The 20,407-nt window shown below is 36.0% G+C and overlaps 4 protein-coding genes across 6 annotated transcripts; 1 reads left to right on the top strand and 3 right to left on the bottom strand.

Moving 5' to 3' along the window:
- Nucleotides 1-961: 961 nt before the first annotated feature.
- On the bottom strand, nt 962-9,780 carry LOC143148742 (uncharacterized). 3 transcript variants are annotated; one of them, XM_076315394.1, is made up of 6 exons: nt 9,565-9,780; nt 5,187-5,360; nt 4,793-4,842; nt 4,591-4,723; nt 4,187-4,328; nt 962-4,107 (listed from the first exon to the last, which is right to left on the bottom strand). In XM_076315394.1, the coding sequence occupies exons 5-6, from the start codon at nt 4,309-4,311 to the stop codon at nt 2,709-2,711; spliced, it is 1,524 nt and encodes a 507-aa protein (XP_076171509.1). In that variant the 5' UTR covers nt 4,312-4,328; nt 4,591-4,723; nt 4,793-4,842; nt 5,187-5,360; nt 9,565-9,780; the 3' UTR covers nt 962-2,708. The 3 variants fall into 3 exon arrangements, with proteins under 3 accessions (XP_076171509.1, XP_076171500.1, XP_076171518.1); XM_076315385.1 differs by having other exon boundaries at nt 4,591-4,697; XM_076315403.1 differs by lacking the exons at nt 4,187-4,328; nt 5,187-5,360; nt 9,565-9,780 and having other exon boundaries at nt 4,591-4,697; nt 4,793-4,985.
- LOC143148753 (uncharacterized) lies at nt 4,952-7,991 on the top strand. The gene is made up of 4 exons (XM_076315413.1): nt 4,952-5,386; nt 5,469-5,729; nt 5,801-6,313; nt 6,374-7,991. The coding sequence occupies exons 1-4, from the start codon at nt 5,210-5,212 to the stop codon at nt 6,926-6,928; spliced, it is 1,506 nt and encodes a 501-aa protein (XP_076171528.1). The 5' UTR covers nt 4,952-5,209; the 3' UTR covers nt 6,929-7,991.
- A 145-nt stretch (nt 9,781-9,925) lies between the features above and the next one.
- On the bottom strand, nt 9,926-12,196 carry LOC143146644 (uncharacterized). Its single transcript, XM_076311120.1, has 2 exons — nt 12,125-12,196; nt 9,926-10,495 (listed from the first exon to the last, which is right to left on the bottom strand). The coding sequence occupies exons 1-2, from the start codon at nt 12,158-12,160 to the stop codon at nt 9,926-9,928; spliced, it is 606 nt and encodes a 201-aa protein (XP_076167235.1). The 5' UTR covers nt 12,161-12,196.
- A 770-nt stretch (nt 12,197-12,966) lies between these two features.
- Nucleotides 12,967-19,807, bottom strand: Impe3 (Ecdysone-inducible gene E3). The gene is made up of 4 exons (XM_076315426.1): nt 19,466-19,807; nt 18,026-18,106; nt 16,166-16,899; nt 12,967-14,852 (listed from the first exon to the last, which is right to left on the bottom strand). Exons 1-4 carry the CDS (start codon nt 19,508-19,510, stop codon nt 14,471-14,473), a joined length of 1,242 nt encoding a protein of 413 aa, XP_076171541.1. The 5' UTR covers nt 19,511-19,807; the 3' UTR covers nt 12,967-14,470.
- Between the last annotated feature and the right edge of the window lie 600 nt (nt 19,808-20,407).

Below are 20,407 nucleotides of genomic sequence, written 5' to 3'. Positions count from 1 at the left end.
CATTTTGAGTAATTGAAATTATAGTTACGCTGACTCTAGTAATAATTTAAAGTAAATTATTATTGCAGTGGAACGGGTCACAAGAAAATTGAGGCAAACATTTGTCCCTGCTTCAACTTTGGAACAAATAGCTAGGTCTATGAGTAAACAACCTCCAGCCTCCTATCAGACGCTACAATCTTAACAGTTTCACCATAAAAGTGACCAATTTTACCTTGTAGAGTGTTATGAACCATGTTGCAACCTTGATCCTTCATTTTTTAGGGTTCATTGCCTCTTTCGACCCTTCACTTACCAATGTCTATGATCTTTCAGAATTCTTCATCTTTAACATATGAATATATAATTTTTTAAGAAAGTAATTACTAAGCTTTGAGATAATTTTTTAAGCGTACAATGAGTTGTGTATATATTTACGTATTAAATGAATTTCCATTTCTTCGATTTTTCTTTACATATGGCCTTGTCTAACTATCATCATTTGATAACTAAGTATTATATAAATACATACCTTATAATTAAATATTTATCAGTCACACTATTTTGTCACCTTTTAATTAAGTATTATCATTGAATATAAAATTTTAATTGTTATTTCTTCAAATCTTTTGATTCACAGAGTGGACGTCAAATGTTTGAGTAAATAACTAAAATATTCAAGGGCATCGAGATTACTGACTTGATATGCTCATGTTAGTATTACCCAAGTATTTAATGTGATAAAATCAACATCGAAGTAATGTGTACACTGGAATGAATCATACGGAAATAAATACGAGGATCCTGATTTTAATTTATGCAACATTGACTTACTTACGTACATCGGTTTAATTAACAGTAATAAAAAAAATCTTCTGTTATTATCATTATCGTAATGTTGTAAATCTCGAGTTTGTTGTTTTCCTGCTTGTAAAGTTATAACAATTCCTTTGTAAAAAATGTGTATAATTTATTCTTTCTACGTGCAATACAATTGGATAAAAAGCTTTATCTTCGCATAAAATCTTTTGACGTAAAATTACAATTTTTCAATAAAATTAAATATTCAAAACCTACTACTAAATGATGATCAATAGCAGCAGTATATTTCAGTTAAAAAATATAATTATTTTTCGCTTTGTGTATTTCTTAATTTTTTTTATCGACAAGGATATTGGTTTACTGTAAAATATTTCTATAAGGATTTGAATCTTTAACTAGAATCGATATTTAATGAGTTCGACAATATCACAACCGATGGATTCAATGCTCCTTAAACGATCATTTAACTACTTCTTTCGTTTTGAGCGTGTATAAATTATGAAAAATACTTCATTTTTGTAAACGGAATGAAAGGACGGGTAAATGATGAGCAATCTTGTATTTTTGATCTTTTAAATTCCATTCCAATTTGCCAGAACTTTCGTCGGCAAAGAAAATATTGAATGGAAATTGGAACGTACATTCCTGTACGTTCATTCGTCTACATGAAAAGATCTTATAAATTCATGGAAAAACGAAGAAAAAAGAAATGAAGGTCGTGAAAGGTACATGTATCGTCCCAAATTTACACTCTTGGTCGTTACATACATATGTCTACTTAACTTGCTCAAACATAATTCTTTTTACTTTTGATCAAGTTCTTTTTTCGGAACATATTTTTATTCATCCATGAACTTCATCCTGTTAATAACTGAATTCTAAATGATTATAATACTTAGTGCTATTAGTCGCTAATACATAACTACTTTTTTGTCAAATTCAATGAATAGGGATAATTGCAATAAAAACATTTGACGAAATAATTACTCTCTCGGGATATTTTTCACTGAATCTGTTGCACTTCAATATAACATATTTTAATAATAATGTGCTTTTTGAATAAGTATAATAATACAATAGTAAGATCGAACAATTTGTACTTGTACAATATCACAATGGATGTAATGCTTTTGTTTTTTCAAATAAAATGTACAATCTCTAAAACTGAAATACACAATTACAACAGCATAACTGTCTGCGTTATGAAATACGTCTCTGATCGAATAAATAAATAAATTCTTCGTTTACTTATTACACTACAATATTACTTATTTAACGATCATATGTCATAAAAAATAATACAATTACATGTTCCAAAATTGTTAAATGATCCACGTGTTAAATTCTATGTGGGAATACATTTTTGTTTCTGCATCTTTTATTCAATAGAAATTTGTATACCATAAGCTTGAACTTGTTAGAGGTCGCAGAGTAAGGCACAAAAACCTCCACTACTATCAGATTTTTAATCGTGAATGACATCAACTAGATCACTATGCGCATACTTATATACATCTTATTCGCGTGCTATACATTCTTCTCTCTCTTCATTGAGATGAGTATAGCGCCCTTATATTTTATTCAATGTAATACCTGTCGCGCAAAGTTGAGTCACACGGAAAAACAATGATTCAATAAGATAACGTGCTTTCCAGGACACATTACTATGATCGACGTTACTCTATATTCTTAATTACAATTCAATTTACGTTATATGATTTTATTAATATAATTTATATAAAAAATTCTATATAAAATAGTACAGTTGAGGTGAAGTAAATGGAGCTTGAAGATATCTATATTATTCTAGATAATTACAATTAAAACAATAGTCAAAAACTCAATTTACTTCACCCTTACTTATGTGTAAGCTACTATTTATTACAAAAACAGAATTATCTTTTTTGCTAAGGTAACCGCTTTTGATATTTGAGAGCCAAGCTATTTAACGGCGGTCTTATTTTTGTTATTCCAAGGTCTATAGCATGACCAGTTAAAGGACAATTTTGGCAGCGTTTCTTTTTGTAATTTGTATTTTGAGTATTACTTTCTTGTCGTACGATATATCGAGGAAAGTAATGCATTCGTTTTCGTTGTAAAGTGGCGCAAGCTGGCATTGTAACAACCAAGTCTTTCTTGTGGATCCTTTTGCTGGACTCAGGAAAAAGTCTGTCATTTAACAGATATTGCTCTAAAGATCCTGAAGATTTAGAAGACAATAAGGTATGACCTGATCCATGTGTATCAAAGTAGTTTTGTTCTCTAAAGTTTTTTAATTTCTTAATTTCATTGTCTGAATGATATTCTCCATCACTTTCTTCTTGTCCATCATTTACACAAACACTGTGTTGATAATTTTTCGAATTATTATCGTCCTTTTCCAAAGTTGATTTAGAAGGATAGTCTACCTTATTCTTATGACAACAGGGACATTCTTTGTTGGGTAAGTGTGATGCTCTTTTACTCTTAACTGATGTTTTTGGATTTGATTTAGTCTTTTTTAAATCAGATACAGATTTTTTAGAAGTAAGAGTTTTCTTAGTTACAAGTTTAGGTCTTAGTGGTTTTTTCAAAGATACAGAAACTTTTTTAATGGACTTATCTTCATTATCAATTTCAAAACTTTGTCCTTCTTTGATACTATCTGAATTTATAGCCACTCTAGGTAATGATTTAGATTTTGTTGAGCGAGTATTACATTGCATGGAATCAACACTGTGTATATTTTTTCTAGCCATAAATTCATGATGACATGGTAATTTAGAATACTCTTCTGGACAATCTCCTGTTGCGCCAATTTGAAGATGAGAAACTTTGTTTTGAACATTGCGTAAAAATTGAGATCTAGGAGCATAGTCTATTTTTTGTACTCGTCGTAAAGTTTCACAGCTAATTGGTGAAGTTAAAACTGATTTTTCAAGATTATCCTTTACAATTGGTAAATTAATGTTAGCAGGACTTTTAGAACACTTGCATGGTAAATGTTGTTTATGTTGTGTTCTCGTAGATCGTAATTGCACCTTTTTAAATTGAGAATTACAATAACATTCCTTTACTAACTTCCTCTGTATATTTTTTGAACAACATTGTTCTTCAGATTGTTTCTTTGATGAGATTAACACCCTTTTGGATGTTGATATATTAGGCATTGATGCAAGCTTATAATTTTGGTTATCACAAATATAATCTGGATGTAAAGCTCCACCAACACCACTGGAATCATTTCTTAAGTTCCATGATTTATTAATATCTCTGTAGCAAACAGTTTGGTGACCTTTACAGTTGTTATAATTTTCTCTCAATAGTCTGCAAATGGAGAATAATACATTTAATAAGATAAGTAATGATATAAAACATAATGTTATGCGTAATAAAAAATACTCACGAATTCTGTGAGTGTAATTTTTTAATTTCTTTCTTAATTTTTTTAGAACTTTTATCGACTTGGGCTAACAAAAGCCTACTTCTCTTACGTAAATTGTCTATATGTTTATTAAGGGTGTTATCCATAAGATTATGACATTTACCTTTCAATAAAAAATATTTTAATGTAATTCAGACATACTAGAATGGTGAAGAAAAATTCAAATAAAATTATTATAGTAGATATTGCTACTTTTGCCGAATTGCAAAGAATAAATCATTATTTTATGGAATTGATGTTTTAAAGCAATTCCACAGAATACCTAACTAAGATGTAACAACAAATCGTTGTCTGTTATGGCTTTTAATCATTTTTAGTCACATACGTTTACGTTTTTTCGATGATTATTAATTATTTTTCCTTACATTTTTAACTATTTCAAAGCATCGACAGGATATTCCGTATTTTTACGCCGCAGTTCCCGGATCAAATGTTTATTTTTCTTCAAGTAGTGAAGTTTGGCAAGCGTCCACTGTAAACAGAAAGATGCAGCTCAGGCTTACCACGACAGTGCAATAATTTTTTTTCTCGCGCACTTTTTTTTTACGAATAAGATAAAAAACATACTTCGTTCTTTTTCCGTCGTTCCTTCGAAGGACAAGAATTTCTTTGAAAATCTGTAATTCAAAAGTTTCGATCATGTATTTCAGAAGTTATTTGCACGTGTTTCAAGAGACGCGAAGCAATGTCCGGGTAGTGCTTTATCGCAGCCATGTTGAAGGAACGCGTAGGACGCGGCGTACGTTACAATGTACGGTCGCTCGAGAATTGTTTTTTAATTTAATTAACCGTCTCGTGTTTTTACATCAATGTTCCGTCTCAAAAGTGGCCTGTGGTTTTGCACGATAAGGAAAATATGAGCTTGGAAACGCGATCGTAGGCAGTTTGTTCGTTGGTGTCGCTCGGTGGCGGGTGTTATAGGTTATAAACGCTCGCATGTTTTAGTCCCGGCGGCGCGTACCTTACACAACCATCCGTGGCGAAATGAATTTTTCTGGGAGCAACATTATCCAGGGTACTCTCCCTCAGTTCTCAGAATTAACGTCTCGATCAAATCCGGTCTCAATGTCGAAATTTCCCACCGGTGATGCTGTTCAAATAGAACACGCGTCTGTTTATACCACCGCCGCTGGATCTAATCAAACGAAACAAGCTTTGTTGGTAAGATTCAAATTGTTACGGTTTTTCTATTTAATATTTTCCACACTTGAATTTTTTAGACTAATGTATATTTTCATTGAAGGTGAATTCAACAAATAAATATGCAGGACCAATACTCGCATGGCCAGACCCAAATACATTGATGCAGCTCTGTGAAAAGCAGGGCATTCAAACCATTAACATTCCTAATTATAATCAAAACAACTCAATACTCACTGTTCAGGCAAACAGTTTACCTGTGAGAATAATACCTAATATGTATTTGCCTTCAACCTCGCAACCAGAAAACATTAAACATGAATTAGATATAAAGACTGAGAGTGACATGAAAACATCTACTATGGTATTGTATTTTCTTTAGACATTCGGAATTTACTTGTACTGTTATATCAAATGAAAAATATCACCTTTCAGCAAGATTCCCAAGCCCAACTTCAACAGCAAAGTGCCATGGCAGAATATTTTCAAAAGTTACAGGCTACTACTCTGCCACTGACGTTGCAACAGTTGATTAAATTGCAAACAGAACAAACAAAGAAAGAAAAGATCGAGGAGGAAAAGGTGGAACACACACAGAACAATATTCTCAACATTCCCAGTGTTCCAGTGTTCAGAAATACTCAGTTACAAAATGGAAGTAGTTTCATGAACTCTGATCAAATGATGACCACTATCAATCCAAATGACCTAAATGTGCATATAGAGAACCAGCAGGAAAATGACAACACAGTGCAGAGTGTTAAAGTTGAACAACAAATACAGACAGACTCGCCTAAAATTGAAAAGAAAATGAAGTTTAGGGCCAAAACTGGGGAAATTAAGATCAGTATCGCTTTGGATGGTTCAACGCTTTATTGCTGTCCAGAGTGTAATTTAGCGTTTTCAGATAAGGCAGAGATCGAGCAGCACATACAGGCTCATATACAAGTATGTATAGCGTTAGACTAATGCATTGAATTATAAAAATTGACATTAACTTTATTATAGGAACGTAAGTATCAATGCAAGGAATGTGGTGCTATGTTAAAAAGGAAAGAGCACCTTGATCAACACATGCGTGGTCACTCGGACGAAAGGCCGTTCAAGTGTCCTGTGTGCCAAAAAGCTTTCAAGAGGAATGAACACTTAACAAGGCATTACGTTATTCACTCTGGTGATAAGAATTTCACGTGTTCCGTATGTCAGAAGGCCTTCTCCAGGAAGGATCACTTGAATAAACATACTCAAACGCATTTAGGAATCAGACGGAATAGAACGAAGAAAGAGTCATTTTTTGTGGAACAGAAAGAGTCTTTTGAGAAGACTACTGAAGTTTCTGCAATCCCTAAACAAGAACCGAACTTTGTACTGAAGGACGGATTCATGAAGCAGGAACCGAATTTCCTTCAGTACATCCAAAATCTTCAGAAAGATCAAAATTTGATACACACTTTTTCCTCGTTCAAAGAACAAGCAATGAAAGAAGCGAATGTTCTGCAGCAGCAAGCCGTCAACATGAACGAGATTCTGCCTCAAAATACAAGGTACTTAATGCCATCTTAGTCATAAATCAATCTTGCGTAAGTCCAAAGCAATAAAGGCTGTTTATGAAGTGCGTTGAGGTTAGCATAAATAGAAAATTCATTAGACACATTAGGAATTGGAGCATACTTTAGAACTTGAATTTAAATCTTTAAAAAATCAACTGTGGCAGCACTAAATTTAGGTGCAATTTAATAAATATCCATTGCCATTAAACAATATCAATTTCGTTGAAAATTGTTGGTGACTAGGCTGTAGGACGATAACTCGATTCTGAACGAAGCTGAAGCCAATTTTTTTGTTCTGCGAAGTAAACAAATTTAACGAAAAAATCGAATCCAATTAGCAATTAGTTTTCCACGAACAGTACCTTGTGTTTGTATTTTTAATGGACACACGCTGAAGTAAGAGCTATGAACTGCAGTTAAGTTTCATTACTAGCATGAAATTGATACTTAATTCCTTGAGATTGTATGCTGCTTTGACAGCCTGAATAAGTCTGATACCGATTTGGTACTTGAAACAAAAGAAAAGAAGTAAAATGTGTAAGTGCACACTGTCTTATTTAAACTAGCTTTAACGGAAATAGTTTTGTTTACTGATTCTAGTCCATGATCACAACAATTAAGATTAAATAGCGCGCACACGAACGCTGAACTCAAGTTTCGTTAAGTTCTGCGTGCGTTTTTGATCTAGCATGGAATATATTTGGATCGTGATACGATCAATACTGCTAAATGATACACTTAAAGCCAATCTGCCATTAGGATAATGACTTCTTCAAACGAGTACCAATAGCAATTAATAGCATACTGCCGATGAATGTTATACAATTTGTAGAATAATTATGTACATAAATACGATACAAATTTTACCTGAAAGAGACTCAATAGGTACGTTGTTTAAACTTGATCTCTGATTCGTCCGTGTTCATCTTTAACAGCAAGTGCTTAGCGCGTATTTTAAGTAATCATTCATTCTCATTCACTATATTTTAACATATTCCTGTTTTAACTTTTTCATGCACAACGAATTTTGTCGAAGATACCTTTTAGAAATATGGTATTCAATATTTTTATTTTTATTATTTTGTGCGATTAGGATCATATTAATCTATTGTTTTTTAAAACAAAACATTATTGTGTATTGTTTTTTAAATTATTTTCTCATTGATTCATTTGATGCAAAAGCAATAGGAATTTTTGTTCTAAAAAATATACCAAGTTTTATGATAATTCTTTTAGAGATGTCTAGACTGTTATTTATAATCGTCGGTTGTGTTTAGCTAAAGTTTGAAAACGTGATATTGTTAAAAACTTTTTAATTTTGTAATACTTAAAGAAAATAAGTATTAAATTAAGTATCATTATTCACTGGATCCTTATAATATGGAGCTAAATATTTAACCAAAGAATCTTTGTCAAAATAATGCTGTTAACTTCAAATATATTTGGTTAAATAACAATTTTTAATATATTCTTTTATATTTACGATTTTATGTCTTAAAGGAGTTCCCATTACTTTTGCACAGATTCGATATTTTTATTACGTGTATAGTATTTGCATGAAAGAGTTAAACTTTCCATTAACTTTTGATAGAAAATAATTTTTAAAGTCGAATTTTTATTATGCAGAGCGTTTCTTGTATTTTTACCCAAACATTTTGTAAATGTAACCGAGAACCGTAAAATTGCTCAAAATTAATTTTAAACTTAAAATTTTATTAGGTTGTCGAAAAATTGTAAGGGTTCTTTATTTTTGAAGTTTTATTCTAACGAAGCTCGTGATTTTTGTAGACTTTTTAATTAATAAAACTGATGCGAAATCGTAGTATAAACATCTATAATTGGAAAAGGATAAGTTACTTTTTTTCAGAACTTTTTCCTATTACTAAAGTTAATTATTTGTTAAATAAGAATGTTTCAACAAAGGTAGCTGTGACCTACATTTTAATAAGAACAATTTTTTGACAACCTGTTTCGTCTGCAGTGGAAGTAAACATGTTTTGTCCTCAAATTTAAAAAACTTCCACCGATTGTAGATTAAAAAATTTGTGATTATGTTGACAATGATGAACACCTTTCAAACGTTTAATAGGTGTACTAATGAGATTAGAAAGGATAATTGCGGATGGCACTAAGATAAGACTCATGCCGCGTTATAATAGAACCAAAGACTTTGAATGTACGAGAAATAGCAGTATTTTATCTCTTCCTAAACTTCTTTCAATTGCCAGATTTCCTCGACCCAGGAAAGTAGTGGTTGAACTGTTTCCTAAAATTTGGATGGATTTTTAGGTATTGAAAATTTCTTTTGGTGGTTCAGTCATAAAAATTGCCTGTAGCACTCGTACTACTGTTCTGGGCCCAGGAAATAGCGTTTACCTTTTCAATAAAATTAATTAATTAGATAATTAAGATACTGATGTTCAGATTCGTGGCCACTCGAGTGGACATCATACGTAAGGCGATACAATGATAAAATATTTTAACAATGAATACGCATTTATAACAAGGGTGTTACTCGACAAACGATTGTTACTGTATGATACAATGATTGCCAAAAAGATGATGAACAAATGGTAACACATGTATTTTTCAGACCAAGATATTTTTGAATAAAATAAGTGTAAAGAGAACACTCGCGTAGATGTTTACCTGTTACCTGAAGCTGACTTAATACTGGAACCCAAGATGCTCAGGTCTGATCGAAGTTGGTCAAATTTAACAACGAATGTGTCCTAGATGAAGTGAAACTCTAAGCTCCTAGAGAAGCTACTCTAAATCTCCCATTCTTCAATTCTACATTCTTCTATCCATTCCTAATAGAAAAAACCCAGTCCCATTGTACAATTCAGCGGTTACTTACAAATATGCGCATAAAATTTACAAATACAAATATTACGATAAATGGAAGACATTATAGTTCAACAAAAGAGAGGATACAATATGGTAATTCGTGGTAAAAAATTATATTAGTTTTCCTTCTTTATGATTAAAATCATGTTTCCTTTGTTAATCAATTCTTCGCTCCGGTACTATTGCTATAAATAGCTCTCGCTAGTTTAGAATAAACACCATACGTGACGCCTAAGAGCGATCCCAACCAGTCGACTAAATGTCTGCTCAACGTAACAGGGAACTGGAAATTTGTTTTTGGGGTGACGAATTCTACTTGTAGATTTTTATCCTCCGTATCCTCGTCCTCCAATTCCAGGGATTCCAGAGGTTCTAAACGGTCCAGAGGTTGGATATCGTTCACCCAGTCGTCGTTTGCCAATAGAAACGTCTGTTCGGTCTGACGAGACTTGTCAGAAGCAGTTTTCTCCATCAAGTTCTCTCCCATGCGGTTAGACCAGATCGATTTCAACGTATCTGTATCCGGTTCGGACGCATCCTTGGCCAAAATTTTCTCCACGTTGCTCGTGTTCTCTGGTTTTCGAAACACGAAGTCGTACGTGGCCCGCAATTTCCCCAGGAACCTGTCCAAAGGTTTCATCTCGTTTTCGCGCTGATGGTACTTTATCGCCTCCTGGACTGGAAACAGCTTCGTTATCTGCGGCTTCGATTGCACTCTCGTTACCGAGAACTGGAAACGTGGATTAACTCGTGAATATTTGCATTCGTTATCGAACATGGGAGCACCGGGGTGGTTAGAACTGGGGGACAAGAAGAGGGTAATGGTCGTCGTAACAATGTAAAACTGGGTTACTTAAACTCTGGTAGGGACATAAGTTCAAAATGTAAAATAAAATTCTCTCGCAAGTTTCATTTCCGTGATGATTAATTTAGGTAAGTGTACAAGTTTCCGTGATAATTAATTTAGATAAGTGTACAAGAGGGTAATGTTCGTCGTAACAATGTAAAACTGGGTTACTTAAACTCTGGTAGGTTTTCTTCGTTCAAACATAAGTTCAAAATGTAAAATAAAATTCTCTCGCAAGTTTCATTTCCGTGATGATTAATTTAGGTAAGTGTACAAGTTTCCGTGATAATTAATTTAGATAAGTGTACAAGAGGGTAATGTTCGTCGTAACAATGTAAAACTGGGTTACTTAAACTCTGGTAGGGATTCTTCGTTCAAACATAAGTTCAAAATGTAAAATAAAATTCTCTCGCAAGTTTCATTTCCGTGATGATTAATTTAGGTAAGTGTACAAGTTTCCGTGATGATTAATTTAGATAAGTGTACAAGGTGCAGGAACAACATTCGTGTACAACGTACAGGAAAGAGCGTTCGGCGCGAGGCTGTCATTTAAAATTTGCCATGGTTAGCACGTGGCCCATATTGCTTCAAAGTGGATTATCTCGAGAACGAAGAAATTGTATTTCATATTTCTTCGTTATTTTAACCGCGTTTAATATTTGGATATTGAAAATTTCCTAATTAAAACATTGTCGCGTCAAGGACGTCCATTAAGGTACGGTAAGATTGTTGAAATTAAATGTAGGAGAGATTAGTTTTACTTTACTTTCCCCTTTGAACTTTACTTACCACTTTCATCCCTCTAATTAAGTGCCCTGCCCCGAAATTAATTTCTCGTCAAAACCAGCGGAACGTTTACCACAGTTCCAAAATTGATACTCGGTCTGAATATTTTAACTCACTTTTTGCAAAATGCCACGATTAGATTATTCCTATTTGTCTGCACAGAGTGCCCCTAAAACAGCCACCTAATTATCTCTTCCCTAGTCGAGACGAGCCAAAAAATGCTTCGTATATAATTCACACGCTTTCAAAGAGTTAATATTCTCCAAGGGAATTGCTTTCTTCAATGTCATGCTTTCCCAAGGCCGTGCATGTCTCATTTAGACGAAAGCATGTACTTTTTCACTCGTACGTCGTGGCTGATATTCATACATAACAATACTACCTTAAAATAATCTAGAATTCTAAGACTCGAAATCGAATTTAAAACATTTTTCGTTTTATCACAATTATTGTCGCGGAAGATAATTAATATAACCATTTTAAGTTGTACATTGTCTAATTTCATAATTTTGATTTCGGATCGCGTTAGACTCGGTCGAATTGAATTAATCTTTAATAAATTACAATTATCGTCACAGAATTTAAGCAGATTGCCAATTTCACGTTGTATATTAATCTAATTTCACGATTCGATTTCGGATTGCGCTGAATTCGTTCGAATGAAATCAATTCATTTCGAATTGGTTCAAAGGCAGTTCATTTATTTTTCGAGGAATTTTTACTTACGCAAAGAAGACAAAGTCCCAGGAATGGAATCTTCATGGTGCCCGTTGATTTGATTATTCCTTCTATTCGACGCGAACCAAACGACTGAAGGACCCATTGATTTCAAAATCCATTTATACCGCCGTGTGATGCAGCGGCGTAAACCCGCAACACAGCATTGACACAGAATTGCTTAATAAAATTGCTATTCGGCGCACGTAACGTTGCTTCGTGGGCTCTGGCAACTCATATTGCCGAAGCAATAAACAATATCGGCCCTTGTGCGAATGGCAGGTCAAGGTAGATGATGGAAATTTCAGTAGTTTTCATTTTCACGATGTTCGATATACGAATATGATAGTTGATGACAGAAATATTGTCGCGTTACGGGCACCTCGCAGATACGTTGCGTTCAACTTTATTTACACAAAAGCAAACGCTTTACTTTTCGATCGAGATTGTTTGGTTAATATTTTATTTCGATATTTTTAATTTTCGATTGAAATTTTGAATGAAACGTTAAATCGTTGCTCAAAAAATTCCAAATTAACGAGTTCTTACTATTTATTTTAATATTTTTATTTCTCCATATTGTTTTATTAATTATTTAACATTTTACTCTATAAATATCGTTGATATTGTGTATTGTTTGTAATCGATAAAACTAAGCAGATATCTTAATATTTTCACTGTTAGACTTATCGAAAGTTTTGTCTTACAAATTTGTTTATTTTCTTCGATTCGATATTATTTAATAAATCGTTGAATCAATGCATACCGTGTCCTTGGTATACTTCCGGTGGTGGTTTTGCGCACGAATGTTAGCACGTTGTCGAAAAATGTATCGAGCATGAGTCAACTTCATTGTATTCACACTTAATCGAAGTAACGTAGAGCGTTGCGGTTTAATGAGTCAACCGTCTAATCAAATTCAGACACTTTTAGCGAGTATTCATTTAATACATAAACGATATTCTTAGTTACATTTGGTAATGTTGATCTTGTAATCGATAATTAAAGGTTTCAATACTTTAAGTATCTCATTTCGAAATACTTGTTACACAATAACCGTAAGACAGTTAATTTGAATATATCATTCACCTACCTGTAAACTAAAAACTTTCAATGAATCGGTTTATATCCAGCGCTACAATTTTTAAAAAAGAGCACGAGGTGATTGAGGTTCAAACCGTCCAAGATTTTCGCAAAAATTTCTAATTCTAATGAATGTTCGTTAAATGTACAATTCAAAATAGAAGCAAAGTTCAAAGCTACCGTTATAGTCGAATAAAAAAAATTGGCTGCTCAAGGTCATAGAGGATCTTCACCCCCATTGTTCTATCTTTTCTCTTCTGGTGCAGGTTTGGAGATACACGCCCTCTGTCTTCTTAACAGAGAAGCAAGTTGTCATGGTAAAAGTAGAGCGTCCGGCGCGAGTTTGAGCATCGATCAATTGAGTTATATTCGATTAGAGCAGAATGCTCGATTGTTTAATGAAAAATTTCATTTGTTGAACAAGTGAAAGGGATACGCAACGAGTGAAATTGGAGGCGAAAGAAACAGATAGTAGTGAGAGAATATACTGTACAATCGCTGTTTCTTCTTATTGGTTACCTCGATGGTTACCCGAATCTCGAGACTAGCAGATGTTTCAATCCAATATTTTTATAATTATCGAGGTTCTCTATTGCCTATTTCTGTAGTTCGTAATCGAACACTTCAACTGTTGCTGAGTAGAAGTTATTCTTTCAATCCGGTCGATTCGTTTAATCGATGCTTTTCCAAAATTTTAAATATCGTAAATATCGTAGATTGATTGTAAATTCAAGACTCACTGGTCGTGAGTTTAAAAATAGGGGAACAAGTTAGGGTGAGTGGAACAACATCCAAGCTGTTGCTGAGTAGAAGTTATTCTTTCAATCCGGTCGATTCGTTTAATCGATGCTTTTCCAAAATTTTAAATATCGTAGATATCGTAGATTGATTGTAAATTCAAGACTCACTGGTCGTGAGTTTAAAAATAGGGGAACAAGTTAGGGTGAGTAGAACAACATCCAAGCTATGGCTAAGTGGAAGCCATTCCTCGAAGCTGGTCGATCCGTTTAATCGATGCTTTCCCAAAATTTGAAATATCGTAAACATCGTCGATTAATTGTAAATTCAAGACTCACTGGTCGTGAGTTTAAAAATAGGAGAACAAGTTAGGGTGAGTAGAACAATATCCAAGCTATGGCTAAGTGGAAGCCATTCCTCGAAGCTGGTCGATCCGTTTAATCGATGCTCTTCCAAAATTTGAAATATCGTAAACATCGTCGATTAATTATAAATTCGAGACACGAGTCGTGAGTTTAAAAATAGATGGACGGGTTAGGGTGAGTAGCGTAAAGGCAACAGGGGCCTCAGTTCCTTGCTGAGAGTGCTCGAAGGGTTATCGAGATCGCGAATCGCCTGATTGGTTCTCATCTTAGCATCGTCCCTCGTCAACTCGTTTCGTTCCAGGATCTTATCCAAGATCTTCTTCAGTTGCGGCGCGACTCCACCCTCGGCGGAGGTCATTAAAGTGTTCAGAACCTCGTCGGAGTATCCGGTATACTTGCCGAATCCTTGCTTCCTCGCGTCTTTACTGAGGGAGTCGTAAAGATTGGCAAGTTGTTGAAGTGTAGCACTTGGCGGCACTTTCGAGCGCCTCAAGTAGCTAGTTAGGCTCGGCCTTGGCACTTGTGTCACCTTCTCACCGAGACGCGTGAACCTGCAAACGAACATTGTTGAAGGGTATATCATTAGCTACTTGGGCTTCTGGTTTTCTTTCTAGGTCAATGGATTGGTCGTGTAACTGGTGGTTGAAAACGAATGTTAGTAGACGGTTGACGAGAGTGTGCAATATGGATTACAGTGTGTTTGCGTTGTATAGTCGAGAGCTCGAAAGACCAGTCCTGGAAGGAATTACGAGTCGTATCGGGTCAAACGCTTTAGTCAACCTTCGTAAGGCTTGCTACTGACCAAACATTACTCTTGACTGATCTTTCCAGCTATCTCGCGAACATCTTTAAATTATACAATATTCATCGAATCGATGGAAAGTTATTAAAGTGTATACAGAGTGTACATCAGAGAGTAAATCTACACGCTAAGATGAGTAAAAATTGTCCTACGAACGTGAGTTCTATATAGGATAGTTTTCAAGTTATGAATGATCGAAGAAAATGTTCAAAGTTCCACGAATAGGTTGAAATCGACTTTGTATCTTTTCTCGCAGATTGTGTATAATTTGGAACTGGAAAGATGACTTCTGAATAAAAAGGAACACAGTACCATGTTATAGAGAACTATGGACAGAATCGAGCAATTTTTACTCATTATGAGCTGGAGACCTTCGAAGATCGAGTAAAACCGTTTGATTCGACGCGATTCTCAATTTCTTCCACAGGTAAACTTCTCAGCTCTGTACAGTACATTTTAAACGGCTCCGAAGTAAAAATGTCGAAATTCGAGGCGGACATTTTGAATATTTTCTTTAATCATCCATAACTCGAGAACCAAGGTATATAGGACGTTCGTTTACAGAAGGTTTTTAGCTCATCTTAGTATGTAGATTTGTCCTCTGAAGTATGGTATTTTTAAATCACCCTGTATAATAATCTCTTCCATTAACAAGTGTCTCTATACTCAGAAATGGATACCACTTGTATTTCCTGGAATAAGGCTTCTTACTCAAATAAAAACCAAAGCTCATATATGGGCTAGGGACTTTTGAACGAGAACTGTTTTAAACTACTATCTGTTCGTGACAAGGAGGCAAACGAATGTTTACATCCTCGACCAATAGCGACAATGTCTGCGATGAAACTACTAGACTGTAATCTAGAGTGAAGATATGAACACTCGTTTGTCTTCTTGTCGCGAGTGAACAGTACACACGAATTAAAGAACAGTGAACGTGTTGACAGTGAGCAATCTTCTACTGATCGACTCGATCTTTCTCAACTCTTGTGTTTCTAATTCCATCGATTCGCCAGACATGAAGGATAAAAATGACACGGATTGTTAAACAACAACTCTCACCTATTTTCGTCCTCTTCATCCTCCAAGTTCTCTAACTTCTCCACAGAGACCCCTGTAGCGCTTTTCGATTCACCAATAACCACAGTGTCCTCGTCCAGGAACTCTGAAGGTGTGGGTTTCACAATCTCATAAATTTCCTGTATAACGGTCTCCACGGTTGGCTGCTTCTTATGCTGTTTAGTTTCATCGATCGATTCCTGCTGGTTCAAGAACAAATTAGTCGAACTCTCAGACCCAGTTGTTGGTTCCACATTCGTTTCCGTGACGGAGAAGGCTCCAACGTCCGCGGACGTAGAGCTCCACTCGTGATTCTCCTCAGGGACTTCTTGGTTAGCTTCTTGGACGCCGTGCGCGTCTTCCGGTGCTTCGTAATTCGCTTCCGGAGTCGCGTAATTTGTCTCTGGTGTCTCCTCGTTCACCTCTGGTGCTTCCTGGTGACTCCAACTCTCCCCAGTTGGCTGAGTCGTGGTGTCCGCCGATTCCTCGTCGATCTTATCCGATTTTGTCGAACTCTCCGCTCCCTTTGATGTCTCTTCGATCGTGGATCCACACCCTACGTTTTTCTCCTCAGCGTCTGGACTCGTCGTCTCCGAAGCTACCGTTGATACTTCTTGGACATCCGCTTGCTGATCTTGTGCTATGTGACAGATTGGCCTGGGTGGGGCGGTGCTGGGTCCTTCCGATGTCTCCTCCGATTGGAGGTGCTTCAGTTGCTCCACCGCGTGGAATATCACCTGCGTCAGGTGTACGTTTTAACCTCTTGCCTTACGATTTAAGTTTTCGACAATAGCAAAGTTTCTCATTGTCCTCGTGGACGCATAATTTTCTTTTTCAAGGCATTATACATGGGTTTCTTTCTAATACTTTCAAGAAAGTATATTCGAACGTACGAATATATTGGACAAGACTCACTCGTGGTTCTTAGGTTTGCCCCGATTTCCTTACCACGAGTTTCGCATTATATTTTAGGCGAAGGGGTTAAGTAAAATGAATTGTCAATTTTTAATATTCAGCCGAGAAACGTTCTTGGTAGCTAATAAGGTGTTTAATAGCGTTTACGGTCGTCAGGGGATTACTCTGTATTTTTTAACATTTTGCATTTTTTAATTTTCTTTTTATCTACCAACAACTCCTCAACTAATTTATAAAATATATAACAAAGGAGGTCTTAATAAAATGTTGCATTGCGACAGTGCAGAGTGTATAACAAATATATCTGTCATTTATATTAAGTAGTAAGGTAGTTGTAACTCCTCAACTAATTTATAAAATATATAACAAAGGAGGTCTTAATAAAATGTTGCATTGCGACAGTGCAGAGTGTATAGCAAATATATCTGTCATTTATATTAAGTAGTAAGGTAGTTGTAACTCCTCAACTAATTTATAAAATATATAACAAAGGAGGTCTTAATAAAATGTTGCATTGCAACAGTGCAGAGTGTATAACAAATATATCTGTCATTTATATTAAGTAGTAAGGTAGTTGTATAATGTCGAGTCTAGCTCGATATTGGGGTTGGTGTAAGATATGTGATGTCGAGCCACATTCCACGTAGCAGTGGTAAGTGTTAAGATGTTATTTTGTACTTTTCGTAGCAACGAATTTATTTTCTCCAATTTCTCAGTTTATTCGAATTTATCCTTCCTCGAAAGTGTCCATGTTTACGCGCGACTAGGAATAATTAAATCACATTACGTTGGTCGAGTGATCAAATGCACTTTTGAGCGAGAGAAGAAATTCGACGTTCAATTAAATTAATCCAAACGAAAGTTGTTGCCACTCAGTCGACGTAAATTGTCCCAAGCAACGGAGGTGAACGCGCGATTAAATTCCATTTAATTAAACTCGAGACTTACCTGCATGGCTGCTGGGAGATACGAGTTCGTGTAGACGGGCTTTGAAAAAGATGGCGGATTCTTAACCACACCGCCGATAGCCTGGGGGCAACGAATTTTAATTAAAATTTGAGTACGGACCTTCGACATTTACCATGCAAAATAAACAAAAGATTAAATGCAAACTGACGTTAATAGAGTAACAGGAATTGCTTGGGACACCGTTAAGACATTTCGTTTTCTTTTCTCTTATTCTTCGTACAGGGTGTATCATTATTAGGGAGAGTCGTGCGACCATTTTGTCGAAGATAGAAACAATTTTTAGAAGAAATTAATAATAGTTTTGTTTAATTAAAAAAAGAGGTTCGGAAAACGATGATTAGAAATTCGAAATGTCACTCGATGCACACAATTTTTGATCATCCACCCTTGATACTTTTGTATGTAGAATAGCGCGAAAAATTGATTCCTGTGAAAAGAAACGTGTAGTTAAACAAAAAAAAATGCAATTGCACTTGCGAAGAAACGCGACGTTATGGTAAAACATACTGTAATATTGTTTAATTTTATTCTCTATCATTTTTTCTCTCTCATGAAACGATCTAACCCAATTGCGTGACGCACCCGGTACGTAAGACGAATTTTTCCGCGAAAGTTTCACGGCGTGTTCCAGGGGTTTGTTCGTGGCAATTCAATGCGGCAATTTCCCGAGTTCAACCCCCAAGGCGTAACTTAGAGGGATAATTAACTCTGTTGGTCGCGAGAAAAGTTTTCTGGTGTCTGAAAATCGTCTCTCGCGATTCCTCCGAACGGAAAAGCGATACGAGTAGCTTAAACTCGAGCGAAACTTCTCGGAGGGTTGATTAAAACGGGGCTAATTGAGAGGCAATGAAGGATGACAAAGATTCCGAAATGACGCGGCTAATTGAAAACAACACGAACAAAGAAGAAAGAATGGATTGTACAGTTTCCAGAAATTTGTCCACTTTGTGTAAAATATGTATAACGAAAAGTAGTCCGGGAAAAAGTAAAATTATCGCAAAGACGCCAAAAACAGCCATAGAGCGGATAATTTGAATAACAGAACGAGATAATAATAATGAATTTTTTTCTGTTCAATTATCATAGTTTTCCATTAATTTGTGCCACAAATTTTAATTTTACTATTAATTTCTGCCGCAAATTTATCCGAGCAAGTTCCGTAGCTGTGCAAAGTTATTACTCGTGAGAGATTCTTTAATGGATCAGAGTTTTAAGTTCTTAGAAACAATAATAAGAAAAAATTGATCCGGAGTGTATCACCGTTAATTACCATTGAAGCTGACGCGACGAATTTCGGTAAAATTTTCAAGTACCGCACCGAAAGATTCAAATTCCTCTGATCCTCTCGTCAACAGGTACTTCGTATCTTAAAGAACCCTTCACACCCAAAGAGCTAAATATATAATCGGGATCTCTCACCTCTCGGCACAGAAGAATCGCGAAGAAGCAGCAAATCGCCTTCATGTTGGATCCCCCTCGGTGCCCCCGGACCTCTCTTAACTTTCTGTACCTCGATCCTTTGAACCTTTGGAAGTCCTCCTCCGAACTTCCTCTTCCGAAAACTCGTTCGGTGCTCTCGGACTCCTCTCAACTTCGAATCCCGAGTAAACGGGTAAAAAACACGTTCGAAGCTGGACACCAACTTCGATGTCCCATCACAAACTCTGGCCGGTCGTTGGATCAAGGTGGATCAATTCGGGCTCGTTCTGCGCAGTTCGCTCGTCGATTCCCAACTGGTTGCGTTCGCCGGGTCGAAAAAAAACCGCGAAACCCACGGATTCCACGGAATTTTCCTCGTGTGGATCGAGATTCGCGGTCGAGCGTCGGGGCAAGACTGGTCTCGAAAAGACACGGTAACGGTTCCGGCTAGTCCTCGGCGTCGCGCGCCTGTACGCGACGTGATCGCGCGCGTAAACGAGCGGCTCGCAGGAGTGTTGATTGCGCGACAAGGAAGACGGAGCAGTCGTTCGCTGCCCGTCACGGCTACCGTGACACTTAAATTAAGTTGCGATCGGTATGCCGTGCGTGTCCATGAACCGAACGACGCTTTTTCCGCTATGCAGTCGACTCGATTCGCGAGTCTCTCTGTTGTGAATTACGCCTTGGACTGGTAGCGCGAAACGAACACTGGTGGGGGGCCACTTCGAGTTTTTTTTTGGACGTTCCAGTGTTTACCAGGTGTGTCGGAGACTGTTCCTCGGAGAAATTTTACTTACCGGATCGTGATCGTTGAGTTTCATCACACCAACAAGCCGATTTTTATTGTCTCGGTAGTAACGGTATTCGGTTCGGTTACTATCTGGTGTGGAGGCTTGTTACATCTTAGATAATTATTTTCCGGATAAATTTTATTCACTGGCT

Source organism: Ptiloglossa arizonensis, chromosome 1 (genome assembly GCF_051014685.1).
Source record: "Ptiloglossa arizonensis isolate GNS036 chromosome 1, iyPtiAriz1_principal, whole genome shotgun sequence".
In the NCBI taxonomy this organism is placed as follows: domain Eukaryota; kingdom Metazoa; phylum Arthropoda; class Insecta; order Hymenoptera; family Colletidae; genus Ptiloglossa; species Ptiloglossa arizonensis.
This window is presented reverse-complemented; position numbering and strand designations above follow the sequence as displayed.

What these genes read in the sequence shown, in the direction of transcription:
- LOC143148742 (XM_076315394.1), bottom strand. Translation starts at nt 4,311, where the DNA reads ATGGATAACACCCTTAATAAACATATAGACAATTTACGTAAGAGAAGT. An exon ending in AAATTACACTCACAGAATTC is followed by an intron (nt 4,108 to 4,186) that starts GTGAGTATTTTT and finishes CTCCATTTGCAG; the next exon opens with ACTATTGAGAGAAAATTATA.
- LOC143148753 (XM_076315413.1), top strand. Translation starts at nt 5,210, where the DNA reads ATGAATTTTTCTGGGAGCAACATTATCCAGGGTACTCTCCCTCAGTTC. An exon ending in AAACGAAACAAGCTTTGTTG is followed by an intron (nt 5,387 to 5,468) that starts GTAAGATTCAAA and finishes TTTTCATTGAAG; the next exon opens with GTGAATTCAACAAATAAATA. An exon ending in ACATACAGGCTCATATACAA is followed by an intron (nt 6,314 to 6,373) that starts GTATGTATAGCG and finishes ACTTTATTATAG; the next exon opens with GAACGTAAGTATCAATGCAA.
- LOC143146644 (XM_076311120.1), bottom strand. Translation starts at nt 12,160, where the DNA reads ATGAAGATTCCATTCCTGGGACTTTGTCTTCTTTGC. An exon ending in TGGGACTTTGTCTTCTTTGC is followed by an intron (nt 10,496 to 12,124) that starts GTAAGTAAAAAT and finishes CCACGTTTCCAG; the next exon opens with TTCTCGGTAACGAGAGTGCA.
- Impe3 (XM_076315426.1), bottom strand. Translation starts at nt 19,510, where the DNA reads ATGAAGGCGATTTGCTGCTTCTTCGCGATTCTTCTGTGCCGAGAG. An exon ending in CGATTCTTCTGTGCCGAGAG is followed by an intron (nt 18,107 to 19,465) that starts GTGAGAGATCCC and finishes CGTTGCCCCCAG; the next exon opens with GCTATCGGCGGTGTGGTTAA. An exon ending in ATCTCCCAGCAGCCATGCAG is followed by an intron (nt 16,900 to 18,025) that starts GTAAGTCTCGAG and finishes CACCTGACGCAG; the next exon opens with GTGATATTCCACGCGGTGGA.